A 19886-nucleotide genomic window follows, 5' to 3' on the forward strand; every position below is an offset into this window, starting at 1 on the left:
GGCCAAAGAAACCTTTGGGAGTCTCTGCTAAAATGGCAGGTCAGCTCCTGGCTGGAGGGTCACTATGGCCTTATGTGCTATTGGGACAAGAAAGACCCAGAGTCTGAAGACCTGAGGATGGAAATTTTAGGGGGGAAAGCGTATTCTTATATACCTATTATTCTTCTCCCCAAGATAGTAGTGCTGGAAGTCCCCCAAAAGAAACAGATTAATTACAAAGTGTACTGCCGTTTCCTCTTGTGGAACCAACAAAATGGAGCAAGGCAGAATGAAGAGAGGAATGGGCCATAAACATGTCTGTGCCTTGTGATAAAAGGTTCAGAGGGACTTGTCAGTCACCACTTATAGGCTAGCATTGTTGCAGGCAATTGCACCAGGTGTTTTCCTTCATTAACTCATTCAGCACCATCTTAAGATGTTTTTTCTTCCCTCCCTTGTGATCTTATGCTGTCAAGGCTTTCTTGACCCTCTCTTGACTGATTGGGACGTTTGACAGGTTTTACTTTCCACAGTGTACTCATTGGTTTATATCTTCTGCCTTTATTGTCTTTTAGTGTAAATGCATAGTCTATTTCATGTTTTCTTGGAAGGAGTTCTGTTAAAAAAATAATTAAATAAAGGAATCATTGAGACCAGAAAACTTGGACCAGGTGTTTTGAAACTCAGGGTCCCTCTCTGCCTTAGATAACCCATTACAGTTATGTCTTCCCTCAATCAATGTGGTGTTAGCTGAAGCAGTAAGTTATTTTTCATTGCTACAGCTGGAAGGGTATCAAACTGACTACCCTTAGCTGCCGTTGTGAGTGGCTGTGCTCCAGCCACAGGGCTGCCCTTCCCAGCCACCGATGCAGATCATTGTGCACTCCTGCAGCTGCGGCTGTCTGGTTAGCAGGGGCGCAGAGGACAGCAGGGTGACAATCGAGATGGCAGCTCATGTGTGTAACAGTCACAGAGAAGATGCTTCAACAGCCTGTTCTTCGCTCTATCCCACTCTTAAAACTGGTTCTTCAGAGTACAGCAGTCAAAATGTAACCTGATACAAGGTGAAGAAATAACAGAGGAAACAGCCACATGTTATAGCAGATGGATCATTTCTGCCGTGGGGTGGGAGGTTTGGGGAATGAAAAGGTTGGCCTCTCCACTCTCTGGATCCCTTGTGAGCAGTGAAGTTCAAACAGACTTTGCCTTGACTCCTCTCTTTGAATATCAGAAACATGCAGGTGGCGTGAGGCCAGTATAAATAAATCACACCTGACTCTGTAAGCGCCTCTTTGTGCTTTTACAAGTGGCGTAATATAAACAGGCAGCATTACAAGCTGAATAGACAGTATTTCCAACATAAATGTTTCCTGACCTTATGAGTTCCCTCTGGGGAAGGAGCAGGGAGAGCATTAAAAGGGACAGAGAGGGACAAGGAGAAGATCTATGTCAATTCCCAGCTCCTGCTGGGAGGCACAGTGGAAAGCTGGTGTTACTCAGTCTCCAAAAAAATTCACCAAAGATTCTTGCATCTTTTTGAGAGGAATATAGACAACCTGACAAGTTGCTACAATCCCTTCATTCCCAGAGGAAGTCTTGCCTCTTAGTGTAGTGGTAAATGGGATGAGAATTGTGGTCAATCTTTGTACAATATTGTTTCAGAAATACCTGTGTGATTTGTAACCAGCTGTGTTATGAGCAAGGTCAAGTTAGGTTGATGAAAGGCTCTTTCGTTTTGGAAGGAGAAAAGCTATATTTGATGATGTTTACGAGTGCTGGACGTGATTTTGTGGAACCATTCAAGAATTTCAAGGACAGCTTTGTCGCTTTCCCATCAATTTATAGGAAGGCCACAATGGATTAAATTATTGGTCATCTCTACCTGATGAGGGCATCGCATATTGTCTGCCTATTCTCCTTCTTGTCTGGTAAAACCTGGACCCTCTCTGAAGCATCACATGATCTTCCTAATGAGGACTTCTGGAAATGGCATGCAGCAGGTTGACCTCAGTATATTCCGCAAGATGTGGACTGCAGTTTGGGGGATCAGAGGGTGAAGTACTGTAACAAATACAACTCTTAATTCAGTCAATTTATGTCATTCATGAACTGTTGATCAACTTTTGCAAAGCTATCTTTTCCACCTACTTAAAATGATCCTTAGAGCAATGATAAGGAGAGAGTAGCAAAATTAGTCAGCCTGAGCATAGCAACTATGACTCTCAGACTTGATTAACTTAGCACTGGTATCTTTGGATAAGCCTGCTTTACAGAGGAGGTCTGCTGAAGCAAAGCCTTCCCTCCTCGGAGATTAAGAAGATTTTAAAATGAACACTTGCACCAAGTGATTGTTGATGTACTCCCAAAGGGAAGCTAGGAAATTCAGCTTGGACTACTGGCTCTTGTAAAGTCAGTGGTGTAATTATTACATGTTAAACTAATTCATATAACCTGGATTTCCCTAGGAGAGTCTTATTATGGAGTTAATCTATGAAAATTACTGTAGCATAATGCTCTTAAAGTTTTCTAGGAAAAAAAAAATTGCTGTTCAAATCTCAGCCTTAATGCTTTCTTAAGCAATCAGCTTTATTCTGGCCTCACAGTGCCACAGAGCATGACCTAGGAACCTCCTTTCTTTGAATTCTTAGATCTGACCCTTCTGAGAAGTAGGCCTCTATCCCAGCACTGGAAATACAGGTCTGCTCTGTACAGGTGGATTGTTCATAGAAAGTGTGGAGATCTTCCTAGTGAGAATCAGCATTGTATTTCTGCTTCAGGCAGGTAGACCTCCGAAGCACAGAACTGATAAATTCCAAAAGTGCTCTGTAAGCATCAAAATCCAAGCTTTTGGAGACTGGCATTCTTGGGATAGAGCACTTATCTCACTGAAATCTTCTGCTATGTGCCATTCTCATACTGGCCCAGTTCTGCATGTTGGTCATTCAGAGCTGGCCAGCTTTTTGTTTCTGCCCTTGGATAAAATTTGTCTGTCAGGAGTATCTCAGGGAAGCCTATGGAGTTAATTTATGTCTGTTTTGGTGTCCAAATTTTGTAGGACAGTCCTTGTTTCTGAGTATGGACAACAGGCAGCTGAGAAATTTCTATCACAATGGATATGTGGATGTTAGTATAACAAAGAATAGGAAAAGGTATCCTGCGCTTATGTGAATTTTTTTCTTTCTTTTAGTATTAATATCCATAATCTGGTCTACCAGAGACAAATGGATCATCCAGACTAAGTATGTGAAAACTGGCACAAGAGAATATACCATGCTTTGCAGTAAGAGAAGTTTGTTGTATTCTTTCTCAAATTATACTCGATACAATCTGTAGTTAGGAAAGTGTATTAGAATCACATCTTGCATTGGGAGCACTCAGTGGAGAGGCAGAGCTTGGAAGTGAGGCTTTCCCTGGCTGCTGACTGATAGATCTGGTTCTGTCCCGAATGGTGAGCTGGCAGAAGTAGCTATTGTAGCAGATCTGTGGATCTTAAAGAAGGAACTTTCTGGGTAAGTATGTGTTCCTGGTTTGGTCTGAGTAGCTTGTATTTTGGTACTTTTTAAGTTAGACCTGTGAAAGCAGCAGAGGGAAAAACAGAAATCAGAAAAAAACACAAACCCCAGAATGGAACTGAAATAAGCATCACTTACTGCAGTCTCTCAACTTGTTCGTAACAAGGCATGTTGTAAATGCCTCAGATGTTTTGAAGAATTGCAACTTTTTAGCCACCAGGTTAAACTAGTAGTATTCCACACCATTGTTTTCATGTGGGATCTTTTAGGGTCCCTTGCTGAGAAGTATAAGCACATGGAACTCTCACAGTGAGATGAATGTGTGGTCGTATTTCCTCTTCTGATATTAATGGAGAGCTTGTTTTTATTGCCTTGATAACTGCTTTCAATGCTGTTTTTTTGTTTACAGGTCAGTATTGCTTGCCCAGAAAGGATGGAGCCAATCACAAAGGTGTCTCACATTCCACCAAGTCGATGGGCTCTAGTATGTAGTTTATGCAAACTGAAAACTGGTGCTTGCATTCAGGTATGTACTTGTCCTGTGGTGAGCCTGTGTGAGAAGGGCAGTTTCAGTTTTGAATTTTGCTCTTCCTGTGTTCAGAGATGCTTCACGATGCAGGTGACCATTGGGTAGATGCCTACTTCTTTACACCTGTTTACTATCAAATTAGCTCACTAGCACAGAGATTTAAGAGTTAGCCTGAGTTGCCTTCTTTTGAATAAGGCTGAGATGTATAAGGACTGCTACTGTGTGGGCCAGAGATGGATAGAAATGTCCTTCTGTTGAACACTGTTCACAAACAAGAAAGTACTAAATCAGGTACCACCGGCTTCAAGAGATCAACAGCTATTTTTAAGAGTGCTTAGGAAACAGATTTTTGTAGGGATAGACTTTCATATAATTAAAATGATTCAGTCCTTTTTTTTCTGCTTTGTTGCTGCTGTTAGTGATTGAGGTTTTTTGTTTTATTTCGTCTGTAGTGCTCCGTGAAAAGCTGCATCACTGCCTTTCATGTCACCTGTGCCTTTGAGCATAGTTTAGAGATGAAGACTATCCTGGATGATGGGGATGAGGTTAAGTTCAAGTCGTATTGTCTAAAGCACAGCAAGAACAAACAGAATGCTCTGCCTGATGTTGATGAGCACCCCAAGAGTGTATCAGACCAGAAGCAAACGGAGAGCGAGAAAACCAGTTTGCGAGCCCAAAAACTCCGAGAGCTGGAAGAGGAGTTTTACTCACTAGTTAAAGTGGAGGATGTTGCAGCAGAACTTGGCCTTCCTAAACTTGCTGTAGACTTCATCTACAATTACTGGAAATTAAAGCGAAAAAGTAACTTTAACAAACCGTTGTTTCCTCCCAAGGAGGATGAAGAAAATGGCTTGGTGCAGCCAAAAGAAGATAGTATTCATACTCGCATGAGGATGTTCATGCATTTGAGGCAGGACCTAGAGAGGGTAAGAATTTAACTGGTAAAATTTTTTCTTTGTTGACGAACAAAAGCGGGAATGTGGGAAGCACAGGGAAGTGATTTTTAAAATAATATTTAAAAAAAAAAAAAAAGTCCTTCAACTCCAGTCTTTTGATATGCTGCACTGCCTGTTCCCTTCTCAGTCCAGTGAGAGATCCAGTGTGAAAGAAGTGCTTCCTGACTTGCTTACAGGTTATTCGTTATGTATTTTAAGATGCATGTTTCTATACACAGTGGACACATTTCCTAATTGACTCTTTGATTTCAACTTCAACTGAGTAAATGTTTTAAAAAAATTATGAGTAAATTACTTTGACCCAGCTGTAGTACTTGCTAGTGATACAGATTCAATACCAAAAAATATGACTTTTATTAAACAAAAGTGCAAACAGCAAAGGAATGGGGCAGGCTTAACAAATTCTTATCCTTCCACCTTCTGTCTTGGTATGGAGGGACTCTCGATTTGTAATTAAAAAGGTGTTTTGTAATGATTATAATAGAATGGTAAATAGCCAATTCTGGATTTGGGTAAAGCAGTAAGTATTCTTTGGTTGGGTATGCATTAAGCTTTTGGAGAATCTTAAAAATGCATTAAAGCAGAGCTTCTTACCCTCATGGTTTGAAGACAAGTAGGTGGAGACCCAGATGGTTAACTTTCACAGTGACGCTTTGGCTCCACACACGGAGAACCCTAATGCTGGCCTGTACTCCTACCACTTCCCATGGCATCTGATTCAGGAGTATTACTCACCTCTCTTCTTTGCTGGTGTCAGCTAGTCCCAGGTAGTGGGCAGGCTGAATCACTCATCACTGTCTTGACCTAGATGCTTTCACTGCACGTAGCTGCCTTAGGTGCTACGGTTGGTTAGCGGTCTGAAAAGAACTCACTGAGTCTACCACTACTTGTGTGGCTTTACCGAGAAGGAGGAAAAGGAAATTACCATTTTATCAGCTCTTATCAGATTGCCAGCTAGCTGCTATTTTGAAAATATGGAATCCATCAGCAAAATTCAGAGCAGGAATTTATTAGGAAGGCATACAGGGTGCTGCCTTTTGGCAGCTGATGAGGGAGGAAGCCAGGCTTTGCCCGTTAAATTGGCCTGTTGGCTAGTGATTGCCTGCAGTTTTCAAGTGTTTAGAGATAGATAGTGAATGTAAAGAAAAGTAAAGTGGATGTGCTAAATGTGTTTCAGAGACATTGCAGAGGAATGGGGAAGGAAAAGCAGAAGAGAGAAAGTAGTGTTGTATGAAAAGGGAAAACGGTAGCAGAGGGAGAAGGACATGGAAATACAGGGAGAAAAGTGTTGGAGCCAAGATCTGCACTTGTCAGTGTAACTGTTGTCTTGAATCTAGTCATAATCCATCTTGGATCCCCTTTTCAGGACTACTTTGGATATAGATCCGTATTAAAAATGAAAAACAAAATCACTCATAACATGCTTCAAATGTAGGGTTGGAATTTTGGGATGTTTTTTTTCTTTCAGGAAACTATTTTGAGATTTTTGACAAGGTGGTTGGTTTGCATGAAATTTTGTTGAAATTTATGTACTTATTCTGAGTGGAGGTAATTCATAGTTTAAAACATTTTCTCTCAAAGTTTCTGAACTTCTTGTGCCCCAAGACTTTCTACTGTTATATCTTGGGATGAATATAGATTTGGGAATCTTTGAATTTCTTTTCTGGGGAGAGAGGTTCCAGTTCTGAACAGACATGGTAGAGTGAATTATGTTCAGCAAATATCTTTCAACCAGCCCCTATGCTGGTTTTGTGTTCTGAAAGCTCTTTGAAGTGTTTATCAAGAACTTTCAGTTCCTCTTCCTGTTCTCATTACATGAGGTAGAAATTTTGCTATCAACTCTAATAGTGAATTATGTGGAACTGAATCACGGGATGGTTTGGGCTGGAAGGGACCTTTAAAGACATGGACAGGGACGTCTTTCACTACTAGATCAGGTTGCTCGAAGCTCTGTCCAACCTCACCTTGAACTCTTCCAGGGATGGGCATCTACAGCTTCTCTGGGCAGCCTGTTTCCAGTCTCTCACCACCCTCACTGTAAAAAATGTTTTCCTCGGGTCCAATCTAAACCTACCCTCCTTAAGTTTAAAACCATTGCCCCTTGTCCTGTCACTACAGGCCCTGGTCTGTCTCCGTCTTTCTTATAATCCCCTTTCATATAATGAAACACCACAATGAGGTCTCCCCAGAACCTTCTCTTCTCCAGGCTTAACAATCCTAACTCTCAGCCTTTATTCAGAGGAGAGGGTTTCCAGCACTCTGACCATGTTTGAGTCCCTCCTCTGGACCCATTCGAACGTGTCCGTGTCTGTCTTGTGCTGAGGCCCCCAGAGCTGGATACAGTACTCCAGGGAGGGTCTAACCAGAGCATAGTAGGGGCCCAGAATTGCCTCCCTCTGTCTGTTGGCCACACTGCTTTTGATGCACCCCTGGATGTGGTTGGCTTTCTGGGCTGTGAGCACACATTGCCTGCTCATGTCCAATTTCTCACCCACCAGTACCCCCAGGTCCTTTTCCACAGGGCTGCTCTCAATCCCTTCATCCCCCAGCCAGTACTGATACTGGGGACTGCCCCGACCCACGGTAGGACCTTGTATTTCACCTTGTTGAACCTCATGAGAGTCAATGCCATGGAGTCAGCCAAAATGTGTACATTGCACCAGAAGCCATAGTGTTCTTTTAGAGGTGATATGCATGTTAGTTTTAGTCTAAACAGGCTGCCTCTCTTGGGTAGCTTTGTAAAAAGTTTTATTTCAAAATGTTGCAGTAATTTTAGGGGAAACATAGTTTAGCTGTTAAAAATTATTCTATGAAACACTTTGCAGGGAAGTTCTGGGAGAATCCCGTATTGCCTGCAGTAGTAGCATCCTTGGCATTGTACACGGTGGAAGCAGGCTTACGGACGAGCAAGTCTTAGAAATTACTTTTGACTGGAATTTTGTGGTTATTCACTCTTCTTAGACGAAAATATACAGCAGAGTATAGTCAAGGCATTCACAAGATTGGCAATTAAAAAAAAAATCCAGGATTTTTTTAAATTCATAGTTACATATGTTTAGTAATATTCACAAGAACATTGCCAAGGGATTTTGCACGTAATGTTGTTTAATTCTGGTTTTGATGCACTTTTTAAACTATTTCAGGATTTACTTTCTTATTGCTTATTAAGTCTCCTGCTGTTCCTCCATAGGTAAGAAATCTCTGCTACATGGTAAGCAGGAGAGAGAAACTGAAGTTATCTCACAGTAAAGTACATGAACAGGTCTTCAATTTGCAAGTCCAGCTCATTAATCAGGAAATTGCTGCAGGTAACGATATAAATGTAAAATATTTACAAATTCTGTCTGTATTTAAAATAAAAAATGTGTTCTCTTTATGTTCCTGCTTAGTGTTTCTAACACTGTAAATCTGCCTTTAAAAACTTTCTTCAAGTACACGGTCAACGAAAGTAGCAACACGCACAAACCTCTTTTAATCCCTTAAAATATTTACTTGGATATTTCTTTATTTTATGGCTGTTTCTGGCACGTGCCTATTACTTATCAATCGCTATGGCATCCAGATAGCAGAAATGAGCTAGTGGTGATCTCTAGGTTTTTGCTTTCTTAGGCTGCTAGTTCATGGTGCTGTTTCCTCACAGCAAGCTCTGTGGCACTCGAGCTGAGAAGGTTTTTCACTTGCTGTCAGTAGTTTGCTCCTTCAGGCAAAAGGGAAGAGGGACTTGATAGGAATCGCTGCTGTCCTTACGTTGCCTTGCATGATTGATGAGTAGTGCAAAGAGGCATTTCTTAGCTCGCCATCCACAGTTACTCTTCTTCCTTCAAAAAGAGTTTAAGTACTCTGGGTTTTAATAATGAACAGTAACTAGGTAGGAATGTTGATATACCAAAACCCACTCTGCCCTTAATTTTTATAGCGACCATTTTGTAATAAGGAATACAACATTTGGAAAGAGGAAGGGTATACATTACAGTGCAGTTACGTGTTGTGGGGCTTTTTCATCGGGAAGTCAGCTGTTTCTTTAGTGTGAAATTAAGATCTCTCTGTTCCTTCAAGATACATGTTATGTTTTTAATGACCAATTTAGAGTGAAGTCTTTGTGCTTTTTTTGCTCTACCCCTGAAACAAGGATAGGTTTCATTAGTACTGACAGGGTGGGGGTTATAAACTGCTATAGATCATACTAGTACTTCGTGGAAGCAGCAGGACTCTAATAAAGCACTTTGGTTTTGTGTAAGTGCATTTTATTAGAAATGTCTACTAAACTCATTTTATATCTTTACACATAAAAGTGCTTTTTAAATGCTTATTAGACAAGCTTGATAGCTACTTTGCAATGGGTGCTGTATGCATATAATACCATAAAGACTAATATATTGGGCTGAAAAGACTTTTAAAGTGTAGAGGATTTTATAAAACAAAGCAGAGGGTTGAACTAAGTCCAAATTGAAACTCAGTTTGAAGCATTGTTTTTTCTTTATCCAATACTGAATATGAACTTTTTTTAGCTTTGTTGGAACTACTTCAGTCATATCTCAAAACTGGTTCAATTCACTGGCTTAAAGCCCTGTAAAAAGGGCACGTTGTTGTTTTTAATGGAAATGTTAAAATGCTTACCTAAATTCTGAAACGGTGGATCATTTGGAACAGTTTTCATTATCCCAACTTCTCTAATGTCCTAAAATAATTTCATGCTAATTGTTTGCAAATGCTTCTTACTGTTGAATGACCTTCTAATGGACTATAAAACTTGTTACAGATAACAAAACTATTACCCTCTTTTTAAAAAGCTTCTTTTTTTTTTTCCTCCTACCCTCTCATCTCTTCCTCCTGTAGGCCATACCCTGACAAGTGCACTAGAGAACACACTGTTCTACCCACCTCCCAGGATCACCCTGAAGTTAAAAATGCCCAAATCGGCACTAGGAGATTGCAAAAATAACTCACTGAAGCCTGGAAACAGACCGCTTTCTCCTGACAACAACAGCACTGTTTACAGCAAACGGAGCATGCCAATGTCAAAGGAATCGTTTGAAATTAAAGCAAAATCTTACGCCAGGTATCAGCATGATAGCAGAAGTAATGGGTCGCTGGCAGGGATCGGCAAGCCTCGAAGTGAGGTGAAGGATTCTGTCCCCACACAGATGCTGGAGTTTCACCGGGGCCAGCCATCCGGGAAGCCCTTAGCACTCCAGGCTGCTTTGCATGGACAGTCTTCCATTGGGAATGGGCGGGTGCAGCAGGAGAACTCGAGGCTAGCGGCCAAATCCAACGGTCTCATGGGCAGGGCTGGAGATGTGAGCCAGAGAGACAGCTCCAGCCAGACGTCCTACGAACAAGAGTCCGTGCTCACGGCTCACTTGGCCAGCCAGAGCGGTTTCAGAAAATCCACCATAGAACATTTTAGCCGGTCCTTTAAAGAGGCTACCAACAGTCTGGTGAGGACCACAGAAGATCTCCGATGCTGTGAAAAGCCAACGAGAAGACTTGCGACAAAAGATCGCTTGTGGAGCAAGCAGACACTTGAAGGTGCTCCGTACCAGGACAACGATGGGTACTGTCCTGACTTAGAGCTGAGTGACTCTGAAGCAGAAAGCGATGAAAACAAAGAGCAAGTGAGGTTAAGACGCAGTAGCTCAGAGAGAGAAAGCCCAAGTAAGGACTTTGGAAGAGATTGCCACAATAGAAACAAAAAGAACATGATTTCTCACAGTTCGGTACAAAGGTGATTAGAAGCCCCCACGGGGTAATTCAGCCTTTATGTATTCCAGTGTACCAGTGCAAAGCTCAGCATCAGAAGGTTCCAGAAAAATAGTCCAGGACCTGTGTTAGGAAGAGTTGCAGTAGGGGATGGGGGGAGGGGAGAGAAAGCAGAGTAGTTTTGTTCAACTGTGAATTGGCTTGCTGTCTTCGCAAGGTTAACTCAGTTACTGCAAAGTCATGTGTAAATTGATGTGTTTTATTAGAGGGTAACATCTGGGAGAGCACGAAGCGGTTAATCTTTGCATAAATTCAGGAAACTGCTTCCCCCTTGCCAGCTTACGTGCGAGGCAACGTGTTCATGTTACGTCAATCTTGTGGTGGTGGACAGGTATTAAAGAAATTCTTGCATTGCTCTATGGCTTGCAAGAGACTGCAAGCGGAGACACTGAAACTGCATTCTTAGGGCACCTGCCGTATGGCTTTGATCCAGCAACGCACTCGCAGATGTGTTAGGAAGTTAAGCATGTAAAAAGTCCTGCTGGTTTCCCCCGGGAACATTTGTGCTCAGATCTCCCGGCACATGCCAGTGTGTTCTGCTGGATCAGGCCCAAAGTGACTACTAAGTGACGATCCTCTCCTACAGGAGGCTTTGAACTGCAGTGGCGTTTGCAGGCTCCTTGTGGAGGGTGGAAGCAGGCATCACTGGCACTGCCAAACTCGCTGACCTCTAGACGTGCCCCCCCGTTCCCTGCTCGTGCTGAAGGTTGTTTCTCTTCACAATAATTTGCTTATTTTGTAAATATACAACTTCTAGTACTTCAGTTTTTTTAATCTCTGTACATAGTTGCTTGTTGTGGGATGCACTTGTAAATATTTTACCCAGCTAACAAGTACAGATGGCTAATTTTGTGGATAGTGTTTACAAAAGTAGATGTACTACTTCAAAGAAAAATGCTATTTGACACTTACATTTAGGCAATCACCAGTGATGCCAGGTTCCTCTTGAAACTGAGACATCATGTCCAGAGGTGTTTGTACCTGGTATTTTTAAAATAAGCTGAATTAGAAATAATTTTGTCTTAACTTTTTATGCAGGCACAAATTTTCAACCCTAGTTGCCTGAATACAGGTGTAGGACCCTTACTTCTGGCATCTAGGTCTGTAAAATTTTAGCTGGTCATCATTTGGAGTATGTTTTGTTTTGTTTTTTTTAATTGCTGGAAGTCTATTATTTTATTAAGCTGCTTGTCAACCTCTGGATCAGTTGCTGTTTCCCAAACTAACACTTTTTTGTATGTCCTTTAAAATTAGCAGTTGTTAAGTAGTGATTACATTTCAGCCAGTACTGAAGAAGCAAAAAGGAAAGGGAATCCTTGTCGGTTCGTTTCAATAACAGGATTTTTGTTTGAATGCAAACAAAGTTCTTGTTTTCCAGGTGGTTTTCTGTTGATCAGCAAAATAACTGCACTGTTTTTCTCTGAAATGCTGTACATTTCGTAAATACGCAACATCCTCTGTCCCCACGTCACTGGCTGAAATGGGCTGTAGGTTGTATAGGGCATGTCATACGGCATGTCGTTTCTATGTAGTGCTCCCCACCCAGCGTGAAGATGACTATGCAGAATCCAAACAATCACCTGTTTCTTCATAACCTTTAATTTATTGCTTTTAGCTTGGGAAATGGCAATGACATTTTCAGATTTGTTTTAAACTTCAAAATCTTCCTAGTTGCAACAGGACTAGCAGGTCAGGGTCTGGAGGACTTTTCAGTAGTGAAAAAATAATAATAAAAAAAAAAGTATACTTGGCAATTCTGCTCTGTTTGCTTCATGCATCTTAATTTTAATTATTTTTTTTTCACTTCTTGATTTTATGTATATTTGTGTAATTGATCTTTCTAGAGCTGTATCTTCAAAATTATTTCTTCTGGTGTAAATATGCAGTAGCATTTTAGGTTTCCACATATTTTATTTTAACGGGAAATGCTTTGTGTTCTAAGCCATGGGTCATTCAGAATAAGTAAACAAATGTCTGTTCATTTGTATTCCAGTTCTGATTCTCTTAGTTCTCCTTCAATATTTATTAGTAATCCTCTCTCACTGGTCATGAAATCTTATGAAGCTTGTATTGGGAACACTCATCTGGGAGGTCAGCAAAGTGTTCGTATTATTTTGTGGCCAGAAGCGTATGACAGAAGGGAGGGAAAATGGTGCTTCAGCAAAACTCAGTGTTTCTGCTCTTCTGGGGTTATTAATTCAGTTGTTTCCAGTCTGGGCAATGGTTTTGCTAATTTTTACATGATTTTAATAGATAATATGAAGGAGCCCTTGGTTATGTAGTTCTCAAGTATTGTTCCCAAAGTGCATTTGCTAGTTTTTATTGTGTGTTCGGTGGCTAACTGTTTGAAGTATTACCTCTTAACCTTATTTGTCAAATTTTTTTGTGTTTTTGCATTTTGTTTTATATATATAAATATATATATATATTCAATTTTCCAAGATGGACTCGGTCTTTTTCAGATGTCCCCTTTTTACAAGTACTTTTTCATTAAATTATGAAACTGCTAACAGAATTTTCATTTGTTGTGATTTATTCAGGGCTTTATCCTCTGTGTCTGGTGGGCTGTTAAACTCATCAGTCTAACAGCAGTACTGTGTCCATCAGGAGTAAATTATTTCTGCAGAGTTGGCAATACTTCAACAAGTTAAGTATCAAGAAAAACCTTTCCCCTTCAGCCTCCCAAAAAGCAGTTGCTGAACACTAATTTGCTGTGTATAGCAAATAGTCCAAGCTTGGCTTTTGTTTCTGCCCGGCTGAGCAAATGCAACAGACCATTTGCTACCCTGGCCTCACTTTTTAATGTATTCGCTTATGCCGTAGTATGACTGGTTTTCCCTGGTTGGACAAATTAAGTTATAAAGGAGGAGCCGTAGCCGGGCCTTCTGTCTCATCCCTCTTGTACACTCACACATACGCACGAGTAAATACTTAACAGCCAGCTATTGCTGTGTGTGTGCAAAATCGGTGCAAGCAAGTGCCGGGGGGGGATGTTCTGTGTCGGTTTTGCATGACCTTTTGCTGTAGTTCCCCCGACTCCCACAGGCCGGTGCTGTGATACACCTTGCTGCCAGAGAGGAGCTGCTCCCTCTGCCAGAGCAGGGAAGAAGGCAAAACTTGAGGAGAAAGATGAAGAGAAAGGAGCAGGTGTAGCTGCACAACCAATCTGATAGCATCCTTCCTGCTCCGACCGGCTTGGGTAGCTGGCAGCATTCAAGAGAGATGGGGGATTTGCAGTCTGTGTGTTGGAGGCAGCTGTGATCCTCCTGCCTGCGGTGGGTCCGGCAGCGGCAGGGTGAGGTGTGAGCTGAGCAGCTAACATGCTTTGCAGCCTGGCTTACAGGCAGTTGGCCCCGGGCAGGGCAGGAACGGAGCTGGAGGTGGGCTGGGTGAAATGGAGCAGCCAGTCCCTCAGCTGAAAAGGAAACTGGAGGGGGGGGGGGAGGAAGTAAAAAAGCTGTAAAGATAAGGTGTATACAGAAGAGAGTGAAAACCAGCATTAGGAAAAAGCAGCAAGTGTTGGATTGTCAGCTGTTTTTCAGGACCAGGATTTCTCTTTCCCTAAAGGCATTCTTGCAACAGATTTCAGCAACAGACTTCCTTTCTGTGACTTTCTAACTGGTGGCCTCCTAATTCCCTTTGTAAGTACAGTCTGCTGGTGGCTGGGATATGGGAAAGACAGGGCCGAGGAAATTGGTATGTCCATTTTGGAAACAGCTGCTATTGGTTTGTAGAGCCTTTACAAATAAGTACGTGTTGTTACTTGGTGGTAACTTGGGCCAAGCTCTCCCAAGCACTAGTAGGGCCTTGCATGGTGGTTCCCAGGACCATCATTTCCACATTTATGTCCCTGTCCAAAGAGAAACATTTCTCAGCTATAACTTGTGTGTGCCATTTGTAGAATATTTTCTCTTCACCGTGAATCCCGAGCCACAGAATGAGAAATTACAACTGTTAAACTATTAAATAGAAGCCTGAAACATTCGCTTGGTTTTGATGCGATACCTCGTGGGTGACTAGGCCGAGGCATACAGGCTGTACTGCAGCCACCCCGTGTGTACCTGCTACCAGGGAGGGACTGAGCGTTACCAAGTGTTCAAAGCCTGCCTCTGTGAGCTGCAAAGATAATCCAGCGAAACCAGTCGTTTTGATCGTTGTGAATTTTGATGATCCCAGTACTTGCGAAGGTTTAGCACTGCAGGGAATTGACACATCTATTAGGAAAATATGCTTTTGATGTGAATTAATGAGCAAAATTAAGCTGCTTGCACAACCTGGAAGCTTGGCATGCAAGGGAAAAATACTGGGGAAGGGCAGAGATGGAAAACAATAGAGTGCCTCAATGCAGCCGCTTTAGAAAGAAATGAAGACTCATGGACTTCTGGTTTCACGAGAGATGCCCTGCTGCTGCTGCTTCTGAATCTTCCTTTCTGCCAGCTTCACAGCTGAACAGGCTTTTGCCCCTCCTGGGGTGCAATTCTGCAACATACCCCTCCTGCAGAGACCATCCTGGGATAACTGCTCCTGGGCTCCACTCCTAACCCAGCTGGTGCATCTAGCAACCACTGGACTCTTCCGGAGGGATGTGGCAGAAGTGGATGGAAGTGGCTGCAAGCACGGCCTTCTGAAACAAAATGTTACGTGGCAGTTGGATAAGCTGTTTGAAGACAGCAGATGTGCATGCCTGTTTCTGTTCCTCAAGTTAGGCCCTCTGCAGATAGTTTGGATAAGTTTGCGTGACTACCTTGTGTAAGGAGAAGCAGCCTCAAGTATTTGCCCATTAGTTTTCCTGCCTCTTGTGTACAGCTTCCAGATAATCTTTCTCAAATAGGCTGCTTCTGGCTGGGAAGATCTCCTGGATCCACCTTGCCCTGCCCTTTCTCTGGGACTCTTCTTTTGTTTCAGGCTGGGCAGACCCTCCCTGCCTTCCCATTGCTTTCTCAGCAGCCCTGAAGCTGGGCACCTGCCTTGCCTAGGCTGCCTTATCTGAGACATTGTTTTAAATCTTGAGTAGTCTCTGTAATGACACCTTTATGGTTTCTTTTGGCTTAACTCTCCTCAAGACAATTTTTCCCCAGTTGCTGCCCCACCCACCCTCACCGTGGGGAAGAGCACTGGGCAAGGCAGGGACACAAGGTATATTTTGAGAGTTCCGTAACAGCTCTAGAGATGTTCCGCTGACCAAATTGGTATGCCAGTGTCCTGAGGAAGAATTTTAAACCTAGCGCAACAGCAATGTATAAAGGGAGATGCCTTCAAGAAATTTCCTGGTCATGTGGAAGCCTTTCTGACTAACATCAGGATATGCCGCTCTTATTTTCTGTGGTCTCAGCAACCGCAAGGAGTCTGCTGGAGTAGTACCTATATATATATATATAAAAAAAAGTGTTACATGACACTTGGGAAAATGTCTCTGGTTATACCTTTGGAAGTGCAGGCCCTAGTGAGGGAATGAGACATCTGCGGGGGAGGGGAGAGGTGTGTGGGGTGGAAATCGTTAAACTAGCCCACTCACTTCACCTGAAACCACAGTATCTGGTTGCATTCCTTTGTAGTTCCATCTCTCTTATCTCTGAAGGGTGGTGCTGAGTAGTTTGGGAGCCCCTGGCCTGGCATCACTGGTATGTTTGGCTCCATTTGCATCTGATTGAATGGAGCCTGACCAAAGTACTTCCGCTCCTTACAAACGATGGCTCAGTCATTGTTCTGTTATCTCCTTTACAATGGAGTAAAGGCATTGTCTTACCCTCTTCCTTCTCATCACTCCTACAAGAAGCCAACTGTCTGTACTGGCTTGAGGAAGCACAGAGGCCAAAAGCGGGATGAGTCAGGTGGCGCAAATATCCATAAGCAAGTTGTAGTTTGCACTCGTTATGAATGGCTTATACAGAAAACAGACTTCTCTCAAATTGTCTGGTTGAGAGTGCTAAATTAGGCTCTGAGCAGTAACCCCAAATCTGCAGTTAATTTGAAGTTTTCTTCTGATTTGGGCCTGAAGGAGGGCTTGTGTGCCTGAAAACTCCAAACACTGAAAGCACTGTTGCTAAATCAACTCCTTGAATGAAAGATGCTGCCTTTCCGTGAAGTCCTGGCTCCCTTGCACGGCCTCCGTTGTGGCTATGATTTTGCAGCTGCCGTAGCACATATCAATGCTTTTTTTTGTTTGTTTGTTTGTTTTTTTTTTAAATCCTGAGGCAAGCAAAGTGCAAATCCGGGTCACGTGGGGTACAAAGAGCAGAAAAGTAAGGCATTAATGAAAAATGTCTTGGCCAGGCTCCACTGAAGAACACTTTCTGAAGTGCCCTGTTGCCCTGCTGCTCCAAGCGCAGAGCAAAGGGCTGGAAAGGCACAGGCTGGGCACTCGAGCTTTGTGAGGTTTAAGGAGGTAGGAACTAGGACTTGCAAGTGCTTCCTGACAAAGAAGTTGGAGGTGCAAGTGTGACCATTTGAGGGGTGTTTGTGAAACACTTGAGAAGCTGGCTGCATTAGGAAGGGTCACACGTTTGCTTGTAGCACTGCATTCTTAGGTGTGAGATGCTTTTTCATGAGACTGTGGCCAGTATATAAGAAATGGTACTGAAAAAAGTCTGCATAATAAACCGTGATAAGTGGAGAGTACCATTGCTGGTTCTGTGAGAAAAACTGGACTTTTAAGGCTAAATGCTTCAATATGACTTCATGGTAATTTGGTGCAATCCTTTTTAGAAAATATTCCTTGTTTGAGATTCTTAGTTCATTCTGCATTAACTTCTGTGACAGTGTGACAGCAGTGGGTGTTAGACTTGATGTAACACGTAAATCAGTCAATGGGCATGAGTCTGCTGTTTAGCACCCTCGTGCCACTTTTTCCCAAGGAGGCATTTGCAAAGTAGGGAAATGGTGTACTTTGGCCAACGTTCAAACTGTATGAGTATTTAAATACGTGACTGTGATCATCCAGACTAGAAAACAGCTGAGACTTCTCAGCAGTTTGATCTCTCCTGGACCTACTTCTTGCTTACTAACACATAAAAGCATGATGCAGACACACAGGTCAATTCCAAGAACTATACTTGGATGAAAACAAGTGCATGGCAGTACCAACTCTTGCTTTCCAGCCAACTGATGGCAGTGATTGATCTTATGTTTCTACCTCTGCCTTTGCTTGGTGTCAGGGTTTTTTTGTTTTGGTTTGTTGTTCCCCCTCCCACCTTGCTAAAATGCAGTACTACCTGCTAGTGGTAAATTCCCACATGCACACTATGGTTGCCCTAATGGATGTAACAGCAGGGCAGGGTTACGCTGAGGTAGTGGCTCTTTGGGCTCCAGCGCCCTTGGCATAGTCCCTGCTCTCAGCCGCACCTTGCCCTGCTGTGCAGGAGGCCCGACAGGCTCCCGTTATGCGGTGTGGTGCTTGGAGGCAGCTATAAGATATGGGCATCCAATGTATGTCATTCGCACTTTGTACCAGGCATGGATAAGGTCTGCAGCCCTCCCACCTACAAACAGGGAGGAGGACTAACAGAGAAGTAAAACGTGAGGACTAAAGGTGAAAGGAAGAAAGAAGATGGCTCTAAAGATGAAGAAGAGACAGGATCAGGCTCATAAAAGGAGAGAACAACTGTGACCTTCCTGGAACCGGCATAAGCAAAAGCTGGTTTCTTTTCATAACTCCTGAAATCATCCGGCACTCTTTCTTGCCTGCAGCCCTTAGCAGTGGGAGATTTTTCCAGCTCTGTGGCACACTGAGCCATTCTCCAGAACTGCTGAACATTCCTTGACTGGCGAGAAGAGTAATGGCTTTTGGCAGGCTCAGGGAACCTACAGGCTGGGGGAGGGCTGTGAATTCACCTTACGGGACCTCCTGCATCACATATTTATTCTTTCTGCTCTTCATGGTTGTGACAGTAAGATTCCTTGTCCCCTGCTCCCTGCAAAGCAGGAGAGGTAAGTGTGCAACATGCCCTACCATGTGGCGTAAATGCTGAACCACCAACCGCCCCCTTTGGAAGCCACGGAGGTGCTGTGTGTGCTCCCTATTGCTCAGATTTGGAGGCCACAAAGTAGATGATGCGGCTGCGATGCGACAGCAGGAAGTTCCCTATGGGGAAGCCATGTGGCAGCACCACCTTCAGCAGCCATCTCTTCTGTGCTCTTCTTTCTCATGGTGAACTCATACTGGCAGAAGACCTCAGCTGATGCTCTCTGTGAAGCTACCCCTCCACAAATTCCACGCTGCTCTACTCAGCAAGTCTGGGTTAGCTGTTACTGTCCTGTGTAACTGGAGATCCAAGTTCAAAATATCTGGCACTTCAGAAGATGGCCGGATTTTTTGTGTTGTAACCTGGCACTCGCAGAAGCTGTCAATTTTCTCCCAAGGTGTGTGCCAACGCACAGCTTGTTTTGATGCCTCCAAACCATGCTAAGTCAGCAAGGAGCAGAGAGACTGGCCAGGTGGGTTGAGGGTGTGAGTTATCTCCTGCTGCTGAATTCAGTAAGCCCTTGCCCTGGCCATGTATCCCAAATGGCCTCGTAGTGTGCAAGGGCAATGGGAGAGCAGCAAATGTGGCTGAGCTTTGTAAAAAGCAATAATTGTACTTTACTGTACTTACTTAATGAATTCTTCACATATGTTTGGGGTTTTTTAAACCTTTGGATCTTCTTTCCTTGCTGTAAACTGTAAGGGAAAAAAGAGCGAGCTGTGGCACTACTCTGGATGTTTGTTTTCTGTGTTGGCAGTCACTAGTAATTTGCTTGCCTCAGGTCTGAGATTAAATCTTGCTGTTTGTTGTATGACACCACAGTGGGGACAGAAAGAGAAAATTCAAGCACTGAAGTAAAGCTATGCAAGCCTGTAAAATGAAAGCTTAACTGCTCAGGTAAGGTGACAGTAGGTTAATAAATATCACATTGGTAGTCCACTGAGGAAAGCCTGCATGATGTACATGTTGGTAAGGTCATGTAGCCCGTGAACTTTTCAAATACACTGCTAAAAGAAAACAAATCACCAAATGAAGCCTGGGCTGTGAGCACCTGCTGTATGAATAAAGGTAACCCAGTAAGAATGCTTGAGAGGGAGGCAGTTGCCAATAGGAAGGTGTATGATAAGGAACAGATAAAATCTGTAACGGGAGCTGTGAGGGGGCTGCCTGGTAAAAGACCCCAGCGGGT

At 43.0% G+C, this 19886-nt stretch overlaps 1 protein-coding gene across 4 annotated transcripts in view; it reads left to right on the plus strand.

Moving 5' to 3' along the window:
• The window catches only part of JADE3 (jade family PHD finger 3), a 68135-nt gene extending 54884 nt beyond the window's left edge, over positions 1-13251 (plus strand). For all 4 annotated transcript variants that reach the window (XM_040584846.1, XM_040584849.1, XM_040584848.1 and 1 more), the window contains 4 exons: positions 3901-4017; positions 4473-4946; positions 8167-8284; positions 9813-13251. In XM_040584846.1, coding sequence (XP_040440780.1) covers positions 3901-4017; positions 4473-4946; positions 8167-8284; positions 9813-10705 — 1602 coding nt within the window. In that variant the 3' untranslated portion in view covers positions 10706-13251. The remainder of the gene's footprint in view (positions 1-3900; positions 4018-4472; positions 4947-8166; positions 8285-9812) is intronic.
• The last annotated feature ends 6635 nt before the right edge of the window (positions 13252-19886 follow it).

Source organism: Falco naumanni, chromosome 2 (genome assembly GCF_017639655.2).
Source record: "Falco naumanni isolate bFalNau1 chromosome 2, bFalNau1.pat, whole genome shotgun sequence".
Lineage (NCBI taxonomy): Eukaryota > Metazoa > Chordata > Aves > Falconiformes > Falconidae > Falco > Falco naumanni.